The 20,212-nt window shown below is 41.8% G+C and overlaps 1 protein-coding gene across 3 annotated transcripts in view; it reads right to left on the minus strand.

Moving 5' to 3' along the window:
- The window catches only part of DOCK4 (dedicator of cytokinesis 4), a 415,128-nt gene that overhangs the window by 8,091 nt on the left and 386,825 nt on the right, over positions 1–20,212 (minus strand). For 2 of the 3 annotated variants that reach the window (XM_075345007.1, XM_075345006.1), the window contains 5 exons: positions 18,116–18,197; positions 12,783–12,892; positions 8,185–8,257; positions 707–820; positions 70–131 (listed from right to left, as the gene is read on the minus strand). In XM_075345007.1, the coding sequence (XP_075201122.1) occupies positions 70–131; positions 707–820; positions 8,185–8,257; positions 12,783–12,892; positions 18,116–18,197 (441 nt within the window). The remainder of the gene's footprint in view (positions 1–69; positions 132–706; positions 821–8,184; positions 8,258–12,782; positions 12,893–18,115; positions 18,198–20,212) is intronic. The other variant, XM_075345008.1, reaches the window with a different exon arrangement.

A 20,212-nucleotide genomic window follows, 5' to 3' on the forward strand; every position in this document is an offset into this window, starting at 1 on the left:
CATTTATGGAGCAAGTGTGCCCTCTGCTGGCTGCCAAGAGTTTACATAATGAAAATGCAGAAAAGTTACCTTCATTGGGGACCTTCCCATCATAGAAGGGGACACTGCAGCGATATTTCTAGCCGGAGAAGCTGGAATTAAACAAATATTAATGTATAAATCATACTGCACTGATACCACAAACACGTTCCGCTTTAACGTTACTGTGTTTTTTATAGATATATATATATATATATATATATATATGTATATGTATATATATATATATATATATATAGCGCAGACATACCACCCAAATATTGAACAGTTTTCTACAATGTTATACCCTGAAATGTGTTGCTAGGTTAAGATGACATGGATTGTGAGCAATCAATATACCCGGCATCACTACAGGATATCCTATCCAACGGCAGCATGTTAAAATACCGGGTGCACCTGATTAATTTACCAAATGGCACCAGAACTATAAGATTTAGGAGTCTGCTTTATGAGGCTACAGCTGCCCCCAATTCCCAATTTTTTCACCAAGAAGGCTATATCATGGGACCTATCCGTGGACAGGTGGCAGCAGCTCCTTACTTGCTGAAAGTGTACTGCCCCTTTAAATGTTTTGCTGAAATCTTTGCTATAACAAAAGCCAATAAAATGAGCGTACGTGGAATTAGCTGGGATTTCATTATTCTAAATCTAAGTACAGAGCTCCTACCGGCTTGTGTGGGTCTGGGTGGCACAGGAGGGGTTATGAGTCTTCCACTTTCTGACATGTTTTTGGCTTCTTTCCCGCTATCCAGGCTCCAACTGCTTGGGGTTGTGTTCACTGCTGTAAAATTGGAGCAGAATTGACACAAACAACCTTCAATGTGTTATTTTCTATGAAGCAGATGACAGCAGCCCTTCACATTTCATAGTGAAGAGAAGCACCTGACAGAGGAAGGAAGCATCTGCAACGACCACATAAATTAGCAACGGTTCCATGAATTAGTAAGATTGCAGGCAGATTTCATCTTACTACAATGAGATAATGCTTGGAAAAGGAGCATTTTTGATGCTGTAGTGATATCTCACAGTAGATGATAAAATGTCTTCCATAACCCAAGCACAATGGAGCAAGAAACTACCATTCATTCTACTAGGACATGCTACTAATCAGCTGAGAGGCCCCTGCTAGGTAAAGCAGAACGGTCACCAATATAAGCTGTATGCATTATTACATAGATCTCTTAGACTTGATGAGGCTGGTGTACATACTGTGCAAGCTCATCTCAGTATCCCTTATTAGAATGAGTCTAAAGCGGGCTTTACACGCTACGACATCGCTCAAGTGATCTCGTTGGGGTCACGGAATTTGTGACGTACATCCGGTCGCTTTAGCGATGCCGTTGCGTGCGACACCTATGAGCGATTTTGCATCGTCGCAAAAACATGCAAAATCGCTCATCGGTGACATGGGGGTCCATTCTCAAATATCATTACTGTAGCAGTAACGAAGTTGTTCCTCGTTCATGCGGCAGCACACATCGCTCCGTGTGACACCGCAGGAACGAGGAACCTCTCCTTACCTGCCTCCCAGCCACAATGCGGAAGGAAGGAGGTGGGCGGGATGTTACGTCCCGCTCATCTCTGCCCCTCCGCTTCTATTGGGCGGCGGTTCAGTGACGCTGCTGTGACGCTGAACGAACCGCCCCCTTAGAAAGGAGGCGGTTCGCCGGTCACAGCGATGTCGCAGGGAAGGTAAGTCCGTGTGACAGGTCCGGGCGATGTTGCGCCACATGCGCAGCGATTGGCCCGTGTCGCACAACCGATGGGGGAGAGTACGCACGCTGGCGATATCGGTACTGATATAGCAGTGTGTAAACCGGCCTTAAGTCTATTCAATCTGCACAGTTAATAAGCACGAGGCACTCCCAGATAAATTGAAAAACGTGATTTTTTTTTATTGTTATTTCATATTCAGTGCACTTAAACGTTTCGGTCAATGTATGACCTTCATCAGTAACTAGCACATGAAATTACAAATGCACATGATATCTGGCTCTGGCTTAACAGGTCAGAGATATGTGTTGGTACGCTAATGATTAAGAGTCATTACTGGCCGTCTGTCATAAGCGGTATCCGCCACTGTGTGGTACCGCTTATGACAGACGGCCAGTAATGACGCTTAATCATTAGCGTACCAACAGCTATCCCTGACTTGTGCAGCCAGAGCCAGATATCCTGTGCATTTGTTAATTTCATGTGCTAGTTACTGACGAAGATCATACATTGATTGAAACGTTTAACTGCACTGAATATGAAATAATAATACAAAACTTCACGTTTTTCAATTTATCTGGGAGTGCCTTGTGCTTATTAACTCACTATATGGTTTGGAAACCTTCATAAGCACCCCATATACGGAACTCTATAATTGTGAAACTGCATTATCCTATTGAACTATTCAATCTGCACAGACTGAGCCAGACAGCTGCAGCTTGTACTGAGCAGTGTGAGATCTCAGCAGCGCAGAGCAGCTGTCAATCAGACTAGGTGGACAAAGATTGAGTGTAAGTTTTCTTGAAGGGATATACAGACAATCGGACATTAATTTTCATAATATGTACAATGGTCTCATTAGACTTATTGTATCTATTAAATAATGTATGCAACTTGTATTATGAGATATGGTGACAGGTGACAAAGGAATCTGTCACCAGGTTTTTGCCATCTAATCTGAGAGCAGCATTATGTATGGGTAGTGATCCTGATTTCAGTGATGTTTCACTTACTGGGCTGCTTAGTGTAGTTTTGATGAAACCACTGTTTAACCCCTTAATGACCTAGGACGTATATGTACTTCTGAACGTCTTAGGTTACCTCCCCCCGGTAATTGCGGCGAGCCTGTGGGAATCTCCGCACATGTCTGATCTGATCAGCTGACGTGTGCGGTTAACACCTGCACCTGTTAAACTTTGACAGCACAATATAATGCGCTCCGGCAGGGACCGCATTGTTCCCCACTGTCATTGGGGGCCTCGTGATGCGATCACGAGGCAACAATGTGTTACCATGACAGCAAGGGGTCAGATGATGACCACTGTTGCTGTGACGGACTCACTTCCTGTGAATGCCGACAGAGCGCCAGCACTCACAAGAACACAGCATTTCTGCTGATGAGAGTGATGCTGAAGCATCCTGAGTTCAAATCACACCAAGGCAATATCTGCAAGGCGTTGTATGGTCTCCTTGTGTTTATGTGGGTTCCTCCCATACCCCAAGAACATACTGATAGGGAATTTAAATTGTGAGCCCCAATGGGGACAGTAATGGTGATGTCTGCAAAATGAATAAGTACTTAAAAAAAAAAAAATATTCATCAATAGGTTATCGGTCATAATGAAGTGCATCCCCAGAGCCTTTTTGTTTCAATGCCACAGCCAGAAGTGTGGAATAAACCACTGCCTGCCCCAATAAATCCACCTACACCCTTGGAGGATCTGAGTGCGCATGTCTATAGGAAGGTCGGGAGATAACTATCTGCATAACACGTTTTTGTCCAACTGCTACCTAAGATATATGGACATAGAAAGACTGAGATCACTAAGAGGGCTCAGTAAGTGACAGATTGACATTTATATACCACACATGGGGCTCCTCTCCCTAAATTCTATTTGAGAAAGAGTATGAAGACTGCAAATAATCCCCCAAGCTCATGTTTATAGGTCATTTTGCAAAAAAAAACCAACCCTCTTAATTGGCTCCAAAAAAATGTCTAGTCCATTATCTCTTTATTATCTGCATTAACATTAATTATGATGTTTATCAATATTAATGACAAAGCAAATCTCTGATTCTACTCCGGTCATGACCCGGGTGGAGGAGTATGAGACGCCGCAGACATTCAAGAAGAAGCCAGAACAACATTAAGCACCCTGCTCCTAGAAGGGAGTAGAGTAGGAATAATCTAGTCATGGAGAGGGATGATTACATTATGCACAACATTATTAGCGAGGCAGACAGAGAAAGAAGCCAGGAGAAAGTGCAGATACATAGATGTTGTCCAGACCCATTACACGCTATGTGGGCTTTCAATCTGCTCTGTGGCACTACAAATAATGGAGGGTGGGGGTGTTGGACCGGGAATATTGTGTGAAGTGCAATATTAATTTAGGAAGTAGAGGTCCTGTGACAAAGCCAATATTATATATATATATATATATATATATATATATATATATATATATAGGCTTAAGTACATATTCTATGAGTTAATCAGTAGCAAATTAATTAAAGACTGCTAATGAAGACTTTCAATTAGTCTATTGAACCCAAGATAATGCAGTAAGATTGTCACAGCTTAAGGTCCAGTCACACATAACGAGATCGTGAACGAGATCGCTACTACGTCACACTTTCTGGATCGTTTATGAGTCGTTGTTGAAATCGCATGTTGGGTGTCACACATAACGAGTTTATGAACGAGCATGCGTCCCGTATAACGATCTTTCAAATCGCTGGGACCCTGTCACACAGCAACTATGTTAACGATTCTAATCCCATTAGGGGCGTAGTAAAATGCAGTGAGTCACGTAGGCGTGCATTTGCGTCGCCTTTTCCATACCCCCCCTCCGCTTTCATTGGCGGCCAATACTGCGTTCTGATTGGGGGCGTATCTAGCGGTTAAATTTTGGATCGCGTCACCCTTTGTCACTTCTTTTGCGCTTTGCTTTGAGATAGAACCTGCGTCTCCACCCTGATTCCTTCGTCCATTGTACCCGGTCGCTTTGTTGGTGTGTTTTTCGGATCGAAGCCGCACCTGCACCTGGAGCTAACCAATCGGTGCAGAGAGGGGCGCGGAAACGGGGACGCAACAACACGCCTTCGTGCATCTCATCTAGGTCGTCAACGAAATCGTTAATAGGGTGTCAAACATACAGATTCATGCAGCCCAGCAGGACTCCAACGAGCCAGAAATGGCCCAAGCTGTTCGGCATCGATCAGCGATTTCGCAGCAGGGGGTGAATCGTTGGTACGTGTCAAACGTGACGAGATCGCAATTGAAGTCGTTCTTGCGTCACAGAAACTGTGACGTAGTAACGATCTCGTTTACGATCTCGTTATGTGTGAAGTGGCCTTTAGAAAGAGGTACACATTTATATCCAAGGATATAGATCCAATAAATATTGTGGAATTAGTTATAAATGTATCTATCTATATATCTATCTATATACATAGATATATATATATATCTATGTATATAGATAGATATATAGATAGATACATTTATAACTAATTCCACAATATTTATTGGATCTATATCCTTGGATATAAATGTGTACCTCTTTCTAAGCTGTGACAATCTTACTGCATTATCTTGGGTTCAATAGACTAATTGAAAGTCTTCATTTGCAGTCTTTAATTAATTTGCTACTGATTAACTCATAGAATATGTACTTAAGCCTATATATATATATATATATATATATATATATATATATATATATATATATATATATATATATATACTTACACGCACAGAGAGAGAGAGAGATACTAAATATCTTTGTCACCATCGCCACTAAACATCATATATTTTCTCCCTTTAATTCATAACTAAGGGCAAAATTATACAATCAGGCAATTAATAAATTTAAGCATTGGGTGGAAACACAGATACATCAAAGTGTCTAATTAAGGCTGATTTACCTCTAGGAATATCATTGCCCATGCCAAATGCACTGACTGCTCTTTATCTTATGTCACTTTCTTTATTCAGAACGTGAATTACAAGCCTTAATGATTAGCAATTAAGATAATTTCGTGCTAAAATAATGGCCTCCATCTATCTTATTCAAAAAGCTCACAGCGGCAATTTGTAATTATGTACAGCCAACAATGATACGAGGAAATATACATTTCATGGTCACTGGAATACCCCAATATACATTACTGGCAGTGTGTCTAAGCCTAATATTAGTGACCACCGCCACTTACAGGTCCCTTTTATAGTTTAAATATCTTAAGACAAAGTTGTGAAATAAAAGAACAGTTGGTTGGGTGGGGGGAAGGTCGGGGAGTGCAAGAGCACAATATTAAAGGGGAACTATAGTCAGCACATGACTAGGCTGAGAGGGACAAAATCTACGCTATGTAGGCCAGTTTCCTTTCCGTAAGTATGGCGAGCACATGAGTAAGTTTCTCAGATACTCACAATATCCAAGCATGTATAAGGAACAATGTACCAGTCCTAGTAATGCTAACCCACAAATCATACTGGTGTTTGGTACACATGTACACAAATCATATCTACTGTTAAACGTGATAAAAGATGGCGGGCTCATGGTCGGCACCTAACTACATGCATGCTATGAATATCATATCCTACAGAGATTGGACCTGTCTCCATACTAACTGTGGTGAAAGGGAGAACACAAAGGGACTCTTTATGCTTGAGCAAAGGATACAGGAGTGCTAACCTCATAGTCAATGAATTAGGCAAAACATTACAAATCAATCCTGCCCAGAACTGCTATATACATACAGGTTTACGGTTATTCTGCAAATAAATAGCATTAAAATCATTTTAGGCTGTCTTACTGGAGCAGCAGCTACTAGGAGAAAATTAACATATCCTCCCTGAAGCTGCTGCGGAGCACGCTGTCAATCACTGTGCCAGGAAGTGATTACACCGAGCTGTGGTGACTGTAACACCCCCATGCACCACCTCAATGACTGGAAGTATGCGGCTGCTGGGAGGAAATAGCTTCACTTTCTCCCTGTAGTCACTGCCGCAGTAGGCCTGGCAGATATGACTGTAATGCTACTTACATGCAGATTAAATAGCATTTCTGGACATTAAGGCTCTCTTGAAGTACTGTATTTAATAAATCAAAACGGAAATTTTTATTGGCTCTGGTGACATATTGCGACCAGTAGTAAAGCTGGCACAGGGGTATGTACACTACTATTTTCAAATACATCTTCACTATATCATAAGCTACATTGGTACATTTCAGATGCACACTTAACAGGGTTGTCCAAGATAACACAGCCAGCCCTGTCTACAAATTGCATCTGGAGTCAGCTCTTATTGAGTGAATGGTGCAGAGTTGCAATAAACATATACAACCTGTTGACAATGGTGGCACTGTGTTTGGAAGAAGGCAACCATGTTTTTCTGGAGATCCTCTGTAAGGGCTCGCTCACACCACCATATAAGTAAAATTAGTGCAAACCAATAAAAAAAGGTATGCACTCAGACCAATGTTATTCAATTGGGATCATCCTGAAATATCACATAAAAGCCAAATATCCCTAACTTTTTGTGAGTAATGTATGAGTGCTGGTAGGGCGTTCCTATAGAACTATTTGCTGAATGGAGTATAATGTGATTACTCCATGCTGCCGAAAATAAACAGGCATGATGAGTCCAATATCATTATGGTTTATCCTCCTGGGGAGGCCAGTGGGCCTTGAAACGTAGATAACAAACAGTACAGTATTCTAATAATCCCATTGGACTCATGAAGCCTGTCTTTTTATGGCAGCACAGAGGAACCACATTACATATCCTTCAGCATTTTTCCGATATTTTCACCTGTGGATCTGCAGCAGCCGTTTCTCTGTCCGTCAATAGTTGTCTCACACAACCACTTCAGATGAGAAGGTTCCCTCTTCTTGTCATTTTCATTAATCACTTACAACACTATTGCACTAGTTTCTGTCCTAGTTATCTCGTATACAAATATGTGAAGGCACCTAAAAGGCTCAATTAACAATCATCTCTGAAACATGTAGAAGAGAAAGTAATCCGATAATCAGACGTGGACCCTTCTATGTTTTTGACAGTCTTGAAATTCCGACATGGCCTAAAAACGTTCATGTCATTTCACACTCTGTTGGGGGTTCAATAATCCATGACGTTTTTCACAGATTCAGACCCAACCCTCTGCAGAGTTTAAATGCATTTTGCATTGTGTAAACCCAATGTGAACAGGTCTTTAATTGATAGATGAGTTTAACTGCGTGAAGAAATTTACAGACTGATATCACCAATATTAGCAGCAAACACGGCAGAGTTAAAAGATGTCCATTCAGCTTCCTTAAGCAGATAATTCTAGAAAAAAAGTATTAAACGCTGGAGCGACCAAACAATGTTATTATTACTATCAGTTGTGTTACGCCAGTATCCCAGTGTAGGTAACATACCTTTATCTGGAGCCGAGAGGTTCGGGTCACTGCGAGGTAAAGTATTTTCTCCGATGTGATTAAAAAGTGCCCTCTAGAAATGTTAAAACAACGAAGATACAAGGGTTAGTGTATATATAACAAGGTGCTGCTGCCACTTCCAGGAAGCAAAACCAGTGACATGTCTTGGTTTTTCTTTTGTCATACTGTGATCAGGACTACATTATTTTCAGCAAAAAGTAGCAATTCCTGTGACTTCCATAGGGACCTTGCATTCTGGGATTGCAGCATGGCTTTGTAATTAAGTTCTGTATGGAACGCCAACATCAGTCTTGTGGGAGAATGCTAAGAAAGCAAAAACTGGGATTTCTTCAACTTTCTACACGGCAGACATATTTGGAATGTTAGTGAGTCAGTGCTGAAGACATTCGCTAATATTTGTCTAATTGCTCCTGTGTATTACACATCCCTCTTATTTTCCTATATACTGGACTGTTCCTACTAAGTAATATGTTCTGTATGCAAAGAATTTTTTTATTGTATGGGGGGGGGGGGGGGTGTTAGGAGAAACCCTGTTGTCTGGACTTATGTAATGTTTACGATTGCAATAATAAAAAAAAAAAAAAAAAAAAAAAAAAAAAAAGTTTCATGAAAATTCAATAATCTATTCCCTTTATGTATATAAAGGAGGCTGAATGTCAGCTCTAATTCCCTATAGTGAAAGATTCATGCCTCCTGTATTTACTATTATGATAAGGTTTCTACATCGTAGCAATCGACTGTTATTGCAAGGAAACGTCTATTTCCATTCCACTATAAAACTACAACGTTTAAGGTCCATTATACTCAAAACACTTGTTCATGATAATTGTGCAATCTAAACATGCTACCGAACACCTGACCTATGAGCAAAACGCTAGTCAGATGAAATGATCTTTCAGTTTGCAGAAAAGATCTCTCCAAGTAGCACAGTAACCTGTGTAAACAGGAGCTGCACTGCTGAGAACAATGGCAGCCTATGTGCACTGAATGATCTATAGTTGTTCAGTGCACATCTGATTGTGGGTCCGCCTGTGTAAACAGGAGCTGCACTGCTGAGAACAATGGCAGCCTATGTGCACTGAATGATCTATAGCTGTTCAGTGCACATCTGATTGTGGGTCCGCCTGTGTGGACAGGACCTGCACTGCTGAGAACAATGACAGCCTATGTGCACTGAATGATCTATAGTTGTTCAGTGCACATCTGATTGTGGGTCCGCCTGTGTGGACAGGACCTGCACTGCTGAGAACATTGGCAGCCTATGTGCACTGAATGATCTATAGTTGTTCAGTACACATCTGATTGTGGGTCCGCCTGTGTGGACAGGACCTGCACTGCTGAGAACAATGGCAGCCTATGCAGAACAAATGATCTATAATGGTTCAGCGCACATCTGAATGCGGGTCGACCTGTGTAAACAGGAGCTTCACTGCTGAGAACAATTGCAGCCTATGTGCACCGGATGATCTATAATGGTTCAGCGCACATCTGAATTCGTGTCGTGCAGTGTAAACAGGATCTCTACTGCTGGGAACAATGGTAGCCTATGTGCAGTGGATGATCTATAATCATTCAGCACACATCTGAATTTGGGATGGCTTGTGTAAACAGAAGCTGCACTGCCAACAACAATGGCAGCCTATGCGCATTGAATGAGCTATAATCGTTCAGCATACATCTGAACTCAGGTCGGAATGTGTAAACAGGACCTGCACTGCTGAGAACCATGGCAGCTTATGAGCACTGAATATTATAATTGTTCATTACCCATTTGAATTTGGGTTGGCCTGTGTACACAGGGCCTGCACTGCTAAAAACAATGACAGCCTATGTGCACTGAATGATCTAATCCTTAAGGCACATCTGAATCCAGGTACACCTGTGTAAACAGACTATTTATTAACTGTCGACCACAGCAAACATGTCACTAATTGGTGGTAGTTTAAAGTTGCATGTTGCTCAGTGTAAATGGACTCTTAGAATATGTTTACATATTCGAGAGCTGACATTCAACATCTAATGAGGATTTTGGTGTGGATTCCATGGATGAATTATCAAAGCAGCTAAGAATCTGTATGCAATCAAATGAGAAGTTATAACCTATTTGCATGTTGTGGAAAAAATCAGCTTGGTGCTATTTGCAGTATGTATGGTCAATCCACATGGAAAATACAGCCTGCTCTCCATCAAGCACAGAAAGCTGTGCATTTGCCACAATGACTGCTGCAGATCCTCTTATAAAAGGCACATTGGGTTTATTCCAAGATAAGTGAATATATCCTCCGGGTATGAATGATTTAGGAAGTACGAGTTGAAAATGAAGCATCAAACAATCTAACTAAAATAAAAAAAAAAATACATTTCTATTATAAATTTTTAAACTCGGCTATCCTCTTGGGTTTTCTGGAGATGTTCATAGCAGCTGTTATTATTTTACTACTATGTAAGCAATAAAGTCATTCTTTATGTGTGTGATCCACACAAGAACACGCGCAACAACCGTCAAAAATGACAATGATCAGTGAAAGACTGAACAGTGGAATGTCTGATACTTTAACTCTTTTTAGTGAAAAATAGTATGTTCCTTGTTTGTAAAGATGAAGATGAATATGATGGCAATTTGCAAAAATTGCAAACAAATCTAAAGGGAACCTCTCATCTCCCTAAACACTATTAAAGTGCCGGTGTAGGGTTAATCTGCAGGTTAATAGCATTCCAATGCCATCCAGATGCCTTACTAAAAGCGCGACTGCTGGGAAGAAACAAATTTTATTTTTACCAGGAGCCTCTGACTTTCTTTCAGTCATGGAGGCGTTCCTGGAGCAACAATCGACATACAGTGAGTGTTGGCTGTAAGCATGCCCCGACACTGACATCTGTGCTGAGCGAGCTGTCAACGTGAAAGCTGGTCTTACAGCTACCGCTTACGCTGTGAGCAGTGACTGAGGGAGCTCTGGGCACGTTGGATAACCGAGCTTTCCGCAGGGCAGCCTGAAGGCATTGGAATGCTACTAACCTGCAGATTTATAGAATATGGAGACATTGCAGGTTCCCTTTAATACTTTGTATTAATCTTTCATGTTACGTCTACTTAATGTGCAGTGAAAAGAAAGTGGCTAGACTCCCTTTTAATTTTCTTATCTGAATTTTAAAGGGGTTTGTCCACTACACTCCACACCCTGCCGATCAGCTGATTTTGATGGTGGTAACAGGTAGCCAGAAATGCTCAGTTCTGGCACTGCTCCGTCTGCTGATAGTGGCCACGGCCATGTACTGCACATCCGCCTTTCATTCTAATCAATAGGAGGCGGATGTGCAGTACCGAGTCGCCATCAGAAGATGGAGCAGCTCCAGAACCAAGCATTTCCGGCCATCTGCTGCTGCCGCTGGGATTGTCAGCGGGGGTGCGGGGTGTTTAATACCGGCCGATCAGACATTGATGACCTATCATACATAAAGCGGGCTTTACACGCTACGACATCGCTAATGCGAAGTAGTTGGGGTCACGGAATTTGTGACGCACATACGGTCGCTGTAGCGATGCTGTTGCGTGTGACACCTATGAGCGATTTTGCATCGTCGCAAAAACGTGCAAAATAGCTCATCGGTGACATGGGGGTCCATTCTCGAATATCGTTGGAGCTGCAGGTACGAAGTAGTTTGTCGCTCCTGCGGCAGCACACATCGCTCCGTGTGACGCCGCAGGAACGAGGAACTTCTCCTTACCTGTTGCCGGCCCCAATGCGGAAGGAAGGAGGTGGGCGGGATGTTACGTCCTGCTCATCTCCGCCCCTACGCTTCTATTGGGCGGCTGCTCAGTGACGTCGCTGTGATGCCGCACGGACCGCCCCCTTAGAAAGGAGGCGGTTCGCCGGTCACAGCGACGTCGCAGGGAAGGTAAGTATGTGTGACGGGTCCGGCCAATGCTGTGCGACACGGGCAGAGATTTGCCCGTGTCGCACAACCGATGGGGGCGGGAACGCACGCTAGCGATATCGGTACCGATATCGCAGCGTGTAAAGCGTCCTTAAGTCTAGGCCATCAATGTCAAAGTAGCGAACAACCCCTTTAAATAGTGTTATTCTAAAATCTGTAAAATCGTATTTATTTAGGACGTTATATTGTATCTATATTTTAACCTTATTATTAAAGCATGCAATTACCAAATATTTACAAAGTGTTGTAACCTAATTGCAATGGGAAAAAAAATCCAACTTTCTCAAAATGTCTTAGCACAGGGTTACCAGGCAACTCCCAAGCAAACAATTAAAATAGGAAGGTATTGAGAAAAACATAGCTTGCACATTTTCCTACAAAAGATTAGCTACTTAGTAAGAAGAGCACATCGCTGCACCTCAGCAAAAGTGACCTTTTAGTTAAAGCAAATAGCAGTGTTCTGTTAACCATTAACTACGCCAAGAGCGGGTATATTACATAGAATATATATTATACTGCTGTTTATATATAAAAAAAAAAAAAAAATGGTCAATACATAGATAAATATGCCATAGTATTCTGCATTTGACTTTATCTTTTACAGCACACACACAGTGTCAGCTGGCTGACAATCTGGCTACCTGGGGCGGTTCTGCTGGGATTGGAAATATGGCACTGCAGGGTCTTTCTCTTGGGGAAAGGCAGGAATTTTCTCTGGAATGCTTGTGTTTGTCAGATAACAGAGGGGAAGCTGAAACAGAAGACAAAGTAATAAGTACATATCTATACAGAAAAAAATTATGAAGATAGGAGACAAAATTATCTACAGTTGCAATTAAAATTATTCAACCTCCATTGCAAATTGGGTTTATCATTAAAAGAAACTGAAAGGGAATCTGTCAGCAAGTTTTTGCTACCTCATCTGAGAGCAGCATTATGTAGGCAAAGAGATCCTGAATCCAATGATGTATCATTCAGATTACCGGTTGCAGCGGTTCTAACACAATCCAAGTTTTTGAATTTAGCATGCAGAAGAGCTGAGAAAGCGAATTTCACCCACACATCGCTCTGTAGGTACAAGGTCTATACACAGTGAGCTGCTTATCAGAACAGGGGGGTGTGTTAAGGCCCAGTCACACACAACAACTTACCAGCGATCCCGAAAACGATGAGACTTGATAGGGATCACTGGTAAGTTGCTGGGAGGTCGCTGGTGAGATGTCACGCAGTAGCGACCTGTATAACGATCTCAGCAGTCACTGTGACCCTGTCACACAGTGTCAAACACAGCGATGTGTCCTGCCCAGCAAAACATCGCCTTTGAAGAAAATGGCCTGGACCATTATACAACGACCGGCGACCTCACAGCAGGGGCCTGATCGCTGGTAGATGTCACACATAACGAGATCGCTAACGGGATCACTACTGCGTCACAGAAACCGTGACTTAGCAGCGATCTCGTTATGTGTGACGGCACCTTTAAGGTGGTGTCACACACAGCGACAACGACGTCGCTGCTACGTCACCATGTGTGTGACATCCAGCAACAAGCTGGCCCCTGCTGTGAGGTCGCCGCTCGTTGCTGAATGTCCTGCTTCATTTTTTGCTCGTTGCTCTCCCGCTGTGAAGCACACATCACTGTGTGTGACAGCGAGAGAGCGACGAACTGAAGCGAGCAGGGAGCAGGAGCCGGCTTCTGGCAGCCTGCGGTAAGCTGAAACCAAGGTAAACATCGGGTAACCAAGGGAAGCCCTTTACTTGGTTACCCGATATTTACCTTCGTTACCAGCGTCCGCCGCTCTCACGCTGCCTGTGCTGCCGGCTCCCTGCACGCCAGAGTACACATCGGGTAAATAAGCAAGGGTTTGCTTATTAACCCGATGTGTACTCTGGCGTGCAGGGAGCCAACGCTAAGCGGTGTGCGCTGGTAACCAATGTAAATATCGGGTAACCAAGCCTTTGGTTACCCGATATTTACCTTAGTTACCAAGCGCAGCAACGCTTCGACGCGTCGCTGCTGGCTGGGGGCTGGTCACTGGTGAGATCTGCCTGTTTGACAGCTCACCAGGCACCATGTAACGACGCAGCAGCGATCCTGATAAGGTCAGGTCGCCCGTCGTGATCGCTGCTGCATCGCTATGTGTGAACCCAGCATTAGACTATCAGGCAGGAGGCAATGTAGTCCGCGCAATGATAAGGTGCTAAAACAATCATAGCATGTAAACAACAGCATATACCTTGATAAGAGACGCTTCTGTTAACTCTGTGTTTTAAACCCTACACCATGCTGTTTTAAGATTACATTGCAGAATCCGGCTAACAGGTTAAGATAATTGGATAATTATCTTAAAATAACTGATAACAAGTGGTTTCTCCAAATTCACCACAAAATGCAAATTTTACTGACTACAGGGGTCCCAAAATTATTCAACTCTCTGAAAAGAATTAAAAGAGCATACATGTAAATCAAATCAGGTATTGTCTTCTGCATGGCTAATGTAGTCAAGAGACTAAAACAATGAGGAAAAAAACACATCAAATAACTGCACTGGCTACGGGGTTGTGACAGTGATGTTTGACTGCATGTTAAAAAATATGGATAAATCAAGAAAGTGATAGAAAAATGTAAGAGATCATTCACGTGAACAAACAAGGAAAAGCATAAAAATGATAGCAAAGACATTGAATGTTCCTAGAGATACAGTGGGAAGCATACTTCACAGTTAATGGAACACTTATTTCACTACCTGGATGAGGCAGAAAGAGAAAGACATCAACGGCTGCTACCAGTTTCCTCGAAAAGCAGGTTAAAACTTTAGAGTGACTGAAACCTCAATGCCTGCTGTCACTGAATCTTGCTGCAGGCTTTTTGCACTTTGTACAGTAAGGCACATACTAAATGCTGAACAGCTCTATGACTGAACTCCAAGATCTAAATCTCTGTGGACCCATAAGCGCAAGAAAAGTTGTCTCCAATATTGTTAAAACCATATAAATAAAATACAGAAGTACTGTTGTTCAGTTCTCTGCTGCAATGAAACAAAACTGGAACTAATTTTGTGATCATCAGTATAGTTGAATGATGATGAATGAGGCTGAAAAGAACACCCTGCCTAAAGTGCAGCATAGTGGTAACTTGGCGATGCTTCTTTGGCAGTGGAAACCTGCAGTGTGAAAGTCGAGATGGATTCAATCAAGTATGAGGGAATCCTATGTGTAAACATTATGCCTTCTGTGAGCAAGCTGAAGCTTAGCCATCTTGGGGCCTTTCAACAGGTCAATGATCCTAAGTATCTCTCAAAATCCACCAAGATCTGGTATCAGACATAGTTCTGAAAGATTCTGGAGTGGACGCAAGTCACCAGACTTAAACTCCACACAAAATCTTTAGTTGGATTTGAGGAAGGGGTTGCAGCATGCAAATTCAAGAATTAACTGGAGACCATTGCCCATGATGAATGGTCTAAAATTCCTCAGTAATGCGTAACAGAAGCTGGTGTCCAGCGAAGCATCATGTTTGCCATAGGTCATAACAGCCAAAGAGTGCTTTACTATATACTATAAACGTTTCTCATGAAGGCATTGAATACTTCAGTAGTCACTAAAAGAGGCTTTTTTTTGTTGAGTTTTGAGAAGCAACTTGTTATATTAGTTGTGTTGAGCCATTTAAATTGTTCTTGTTTCATAGTTTTTTTTACAAACTGTAGAAAGTTGTAATGTTTGCTAAGAAATCTAATCTGCATTAGGATTGAATAACTTTGTCTGCAACTCTATGTATTCTATATCAACGTTACTTGTGCTTCTGAAATCAAATATAGAAAATATAACACAAATATAAGAAGCTGGTTATAGATTAGGATATGACAAGTGTTGTATAATGACTGACATGAATGTATGAAACCAACAAGACCATTCTAAATTTAAAAATAAGACAACATAATTTTCACCGAGATCAAATTTTAGAAATTGTTATAAAATTCTCCTACGCTTAGGCCTCATTCACACGTCAGTATTTTTACATCACTGTTTCTGTCTCAAAGCCAGGAGTGGAACTTGAAGAAAACTGAAAGACTGACACCTGTTCTGTGTTTTAGAGACACTCCTGGTTTTGGCATCCAAATACTGATGAAATATCAAAAATACTGCTGTGTGAAAGAGGCTTTATAGTTCTACTTATAATTCTGGGCACAGCCACCAAGATTTTCATTGCTCGAAGGGGCTGCCTACTACTCGGATAACCCCTTCCCCCATCCTTATGTTTCAAACCCAAAAATTAACAACACATATACTCACCTCCAATGCAGGTGCCATTCCAGCTGTGTCAGCACTGGCTCTCCTGGGGCTCATATAACATTCTTATGTCATGCAATCACTGTAGCCAATCAGCGCTGGCTTCACTCTCCTCTTCTAAAGACGTAATCCATTATCCGGAGGGTGAGAGTGGGCAGCCGCAGTTCTCACGTCTTACAGGATGTCTTGATTTAAGAGTGAAACCAGCGTTGATTGGCGGCAGGGATCGCATGACATAATTATGTTATATTAGCCCCGGGAAAGCCAGTGCCGGCAAAGCTGGAAGGGAACCTACACTGGAGGGGAGTGTGTTAGTTTGTTGGTTGTCCAAGTAGTGCCACATCCACTAATGGCAAGAGTTTGTTACTGCAATTCTGCCCAATTTACTTAATTGGGAATGGGTTGCAATACATGCAACAGCATCATGGTACCGTCACAGTTTTTTTTTTCTAAGGCTCAACAACTCTTTAAATCTGAAAAATATAGTGACGACAGAAGCAAGAAACGGCTAATTATAAAAGCATTTTATATACCATATTCAGTGCTATGCTGCTATAACGCTATCACGGGAATTCATTAAGATTAATCTACTTACTTTAGAAACCCTTACGGTTAATAAAATCATCATTAAATGCCAACGGACATACCCATGTCTCCTATAGCCATTGATCTGTAGGGGACACCCACCTATCTTTACTATTATGTACATTTTTGGCTGACTAAGGATTTCTGTCCTAACTGCCATCTCTAATATCTCTACCTGCCCATCACACAGCAAAATCTAACATAGCTGCCCCCAGTACAATCCCATATCCATTCCCAGCTTTGCCGCAAATCACTAATTTGTTCATTATTAAACATAATCACATTTTCCCTTTCCACTTAACACATGTTTAAATCTGTATAGGGATTTACCAGCTTCTATTATAATATAACGAAATGCTGACACTCATCTGTCACTCTCCTCAATCAGCCGCTGACTGGTTATAGTGGATAATTGTCACAAAGTGAAAGTGCTCGTCATAACATTTCAAGTTGTAAACCGTCCCCTTGGCTTCATTCCATATAGAACACTAACGTGTACATTTTGCAAAACCTCATACCCGACTTATTTTTCAAACATTTATACACAGGCACAGGTAAAAAAAAAACTAATAAAATATTAGAAAAGGGAATCTGTCAGCAAGTTTTTGCTATGTAATCTAAGAGCAGCCCGATGTAGAGGCAGAAACCCTGATAAAAGTGATGTGTCACTTACTAGTCTGAGTTTTCGTTTTAAGAAAATCAGTTTTATCAGCAGGAGATTATCAACACAGGACTAGGTGTCTTGTGCCTCTTTTCAACTACTTTGTGTAACCTCGCCTCCACAGTATACAGAGATAGCTGTCAATCAGTGGTGTGGGCGTGGTTATGCATTGCTCAGCATTCTGAGCATTGCTAGATCTACAGCTAAGAAAACAGTGATTCTATAAAAACTAGAGTAAGCACACCAGCAAGTGAAATCGCTAGAATCAGGCTCTCTGCTCCTACATCATGCTAAGATTACATAGCAAAAACCTGCTGACAAATCCCCTTCAATGACTTAATGTTTACTTGTGATTTATTTAATCCTAGTCTATTCTATGTATAGTTAATTCTAGTCTATTCTATGTAGGCGTTTGACTCAATCTTCAGTACAAAATACCTCTGGCACTAGAGGGGGCAGAACTTGTCACGTTTGGAGAGGCGGAATGTGTAGAACTCAAACTTGAGGTAGAAGGACTTGGCTGAAAAACAAGAAAAATCAGTAAATGGTTAAAATAGGAAAACCTCTTTTATCAAACCATACTTAAAAATGAATCAACAAGCAGGATTTTCCTATATAAACTAAATCCAGTGCTATACTGGCACCATGATGCTGATTCTATACATATCTTTAGTGGTCAGATTGGATGTATAGTCTTTGAAATACAGACAAGTAAAGTTACAGAAATGTACAGCTTTTTGATTGGCAGCAGCTTCTGAATAGCCTAATATGTGGGTTGGGTTTTGCTATCTATTCCTGCCCCTGTCTGCTGCCTGGCCTCTGTAGATGTTAGACTGTACGGGCTACATTTCTAATACGCTCCTGTCACTAGGCAGAAATGACTCATACCTGCAAGGAGCCCATACAGTCTAGCATCTAAAGAGGCCAGGCAGAAGACAGAGGCGGGAATAGATAGCAAAACCGACCCACAAATTAGCTATTCGACAGCTGCTGCCAATCAAAAAGCAGCTGGTCATTGGTTCACTTTAATCATGTAATCTACTAAATGTCATATGTTGCTACTGTGGCAATGACCATGAGTCACTGAGCAAATAATTAAAAGGACACCAGATATGATCAGTGGGCATGGGTTTGGTGTATAATGCCACATTTTGCTTAAAGGAAGCCTGTCACTTTATTTGTACTGTGCCGCTGGTACTGGCTAGGGGGCGGCATCGGACTGCTCTGGTCTCTGCCTATAGTCCACTGCCGGATCTTCAAACCATGGGCAGGAAGGCTCTGACTCAAGCTGCCAGTGACTGGTTCACTTTAAAATACAACGCAACCCTAGCACTGAATACTTAAGGTACGTAGTAATATAGATGGACATGAGAAGTGGGGAAAGGTTTTCCCATGGCCGTTTCATTGTTATCCTTTTGCACTTTCATACATCTATTTTTCAGCAGATTAGTATCTTCAGTGATTCATGAATTCAAGATGTGAGAGACGCACAGACTGTTTCCATAGCAACCCTCAACATGGAAGCCATTTGGGAACAGTGTTTCTTATTTCTTTGCTCTGCAGTAAAAAAGAATAAAAGAGGTGCAATGTGCTAAACACATAAATAAAGCAGAAGCTGGATTCATGGCCTCTTTGGTCCACACTGCTCTTCATTATTTCATTTCAGAAGGTAGCAGTAGCTGCAAATTACTGGTGGCCATCCGTACCCTGGTTCATTTGTTCTAATGTGTCATGTCAGATCATCAATAATTGAATGTGATGGGCTGCACTCAATGTTCACTTGGCAGAAGCAGATGCAGATGTCAGATCCTGCCTCACATGCCCCCATAAAACCCAGACTGTGCTAGCTTCTTGCTCAGGCAGGATTTCTATACGGACATCTAAGGTGGTCATTTTAGATGTTTTCCCCAAAAATAGCCATAAAAATAGATTTCTTAAAGAAATAACCTTCATGCATATGTTATGATCCTCCACGTATTTATCATGTCAATAACATTATCAATGGAGGTCATTAATATATTAAAAAGACACAAATTAATAAAAAACAAGAGAGAAAATACACAGTACGTATAAGTAACCAAGGTGGCTCAGTTAATTTTAAACATCCAATCAATCAGTGCTGGCTATTGACAGTGTAATTTAGAAATGTCCAAGGGGTCTTCTTAAATGATGGGCAAGCGTACTCGCCACTGCTCCATACTCAATCGAGCATAGGGGTACCCAGGGTGCTCGGCTGAGTATACCGGGTGCTCGGAAGTGTCGTACGTGAAACAAGAACAGCAGCCTGCTCCCTTCACTGAATGATGGGAGATGGCAGCCCATTGCAAGTCATTTGCAAACTCTGAATAGCGCTTCCGGGCATTTGTGGATGTTATGTGCGGAAAAAAAAAAAGCCTTCCCTTCCCCTGGAAATGCTCTGTTTATGACTGGCTGTATGTATACTGAGAGCCAAACTGCCCAATCATTGACTTTCATTATACTAGTTACTCAAGGTGAGCACTTTCAGTATGTCTGACCTGCCCGGCTTGAGTAGAG

The sequence above is a fragment of the Anomaloglossus baeobatrachus genome, chromosome 4 (assembly GCF_048569485.1).
Source record: "Anomaloglossus baeobatrachus isolate aAnoBae1 chromosome 4, aAnoBae1.hap1, whole genome shotgun sequence".
Taxonomy (NCBI): domain Eukaryota; kingdom Metazoa; phylum Chordata; class Amphibia; order Anura; family Aromobatidae; genus Anomaloglossus; species Anomaloglossus baeobatrachus.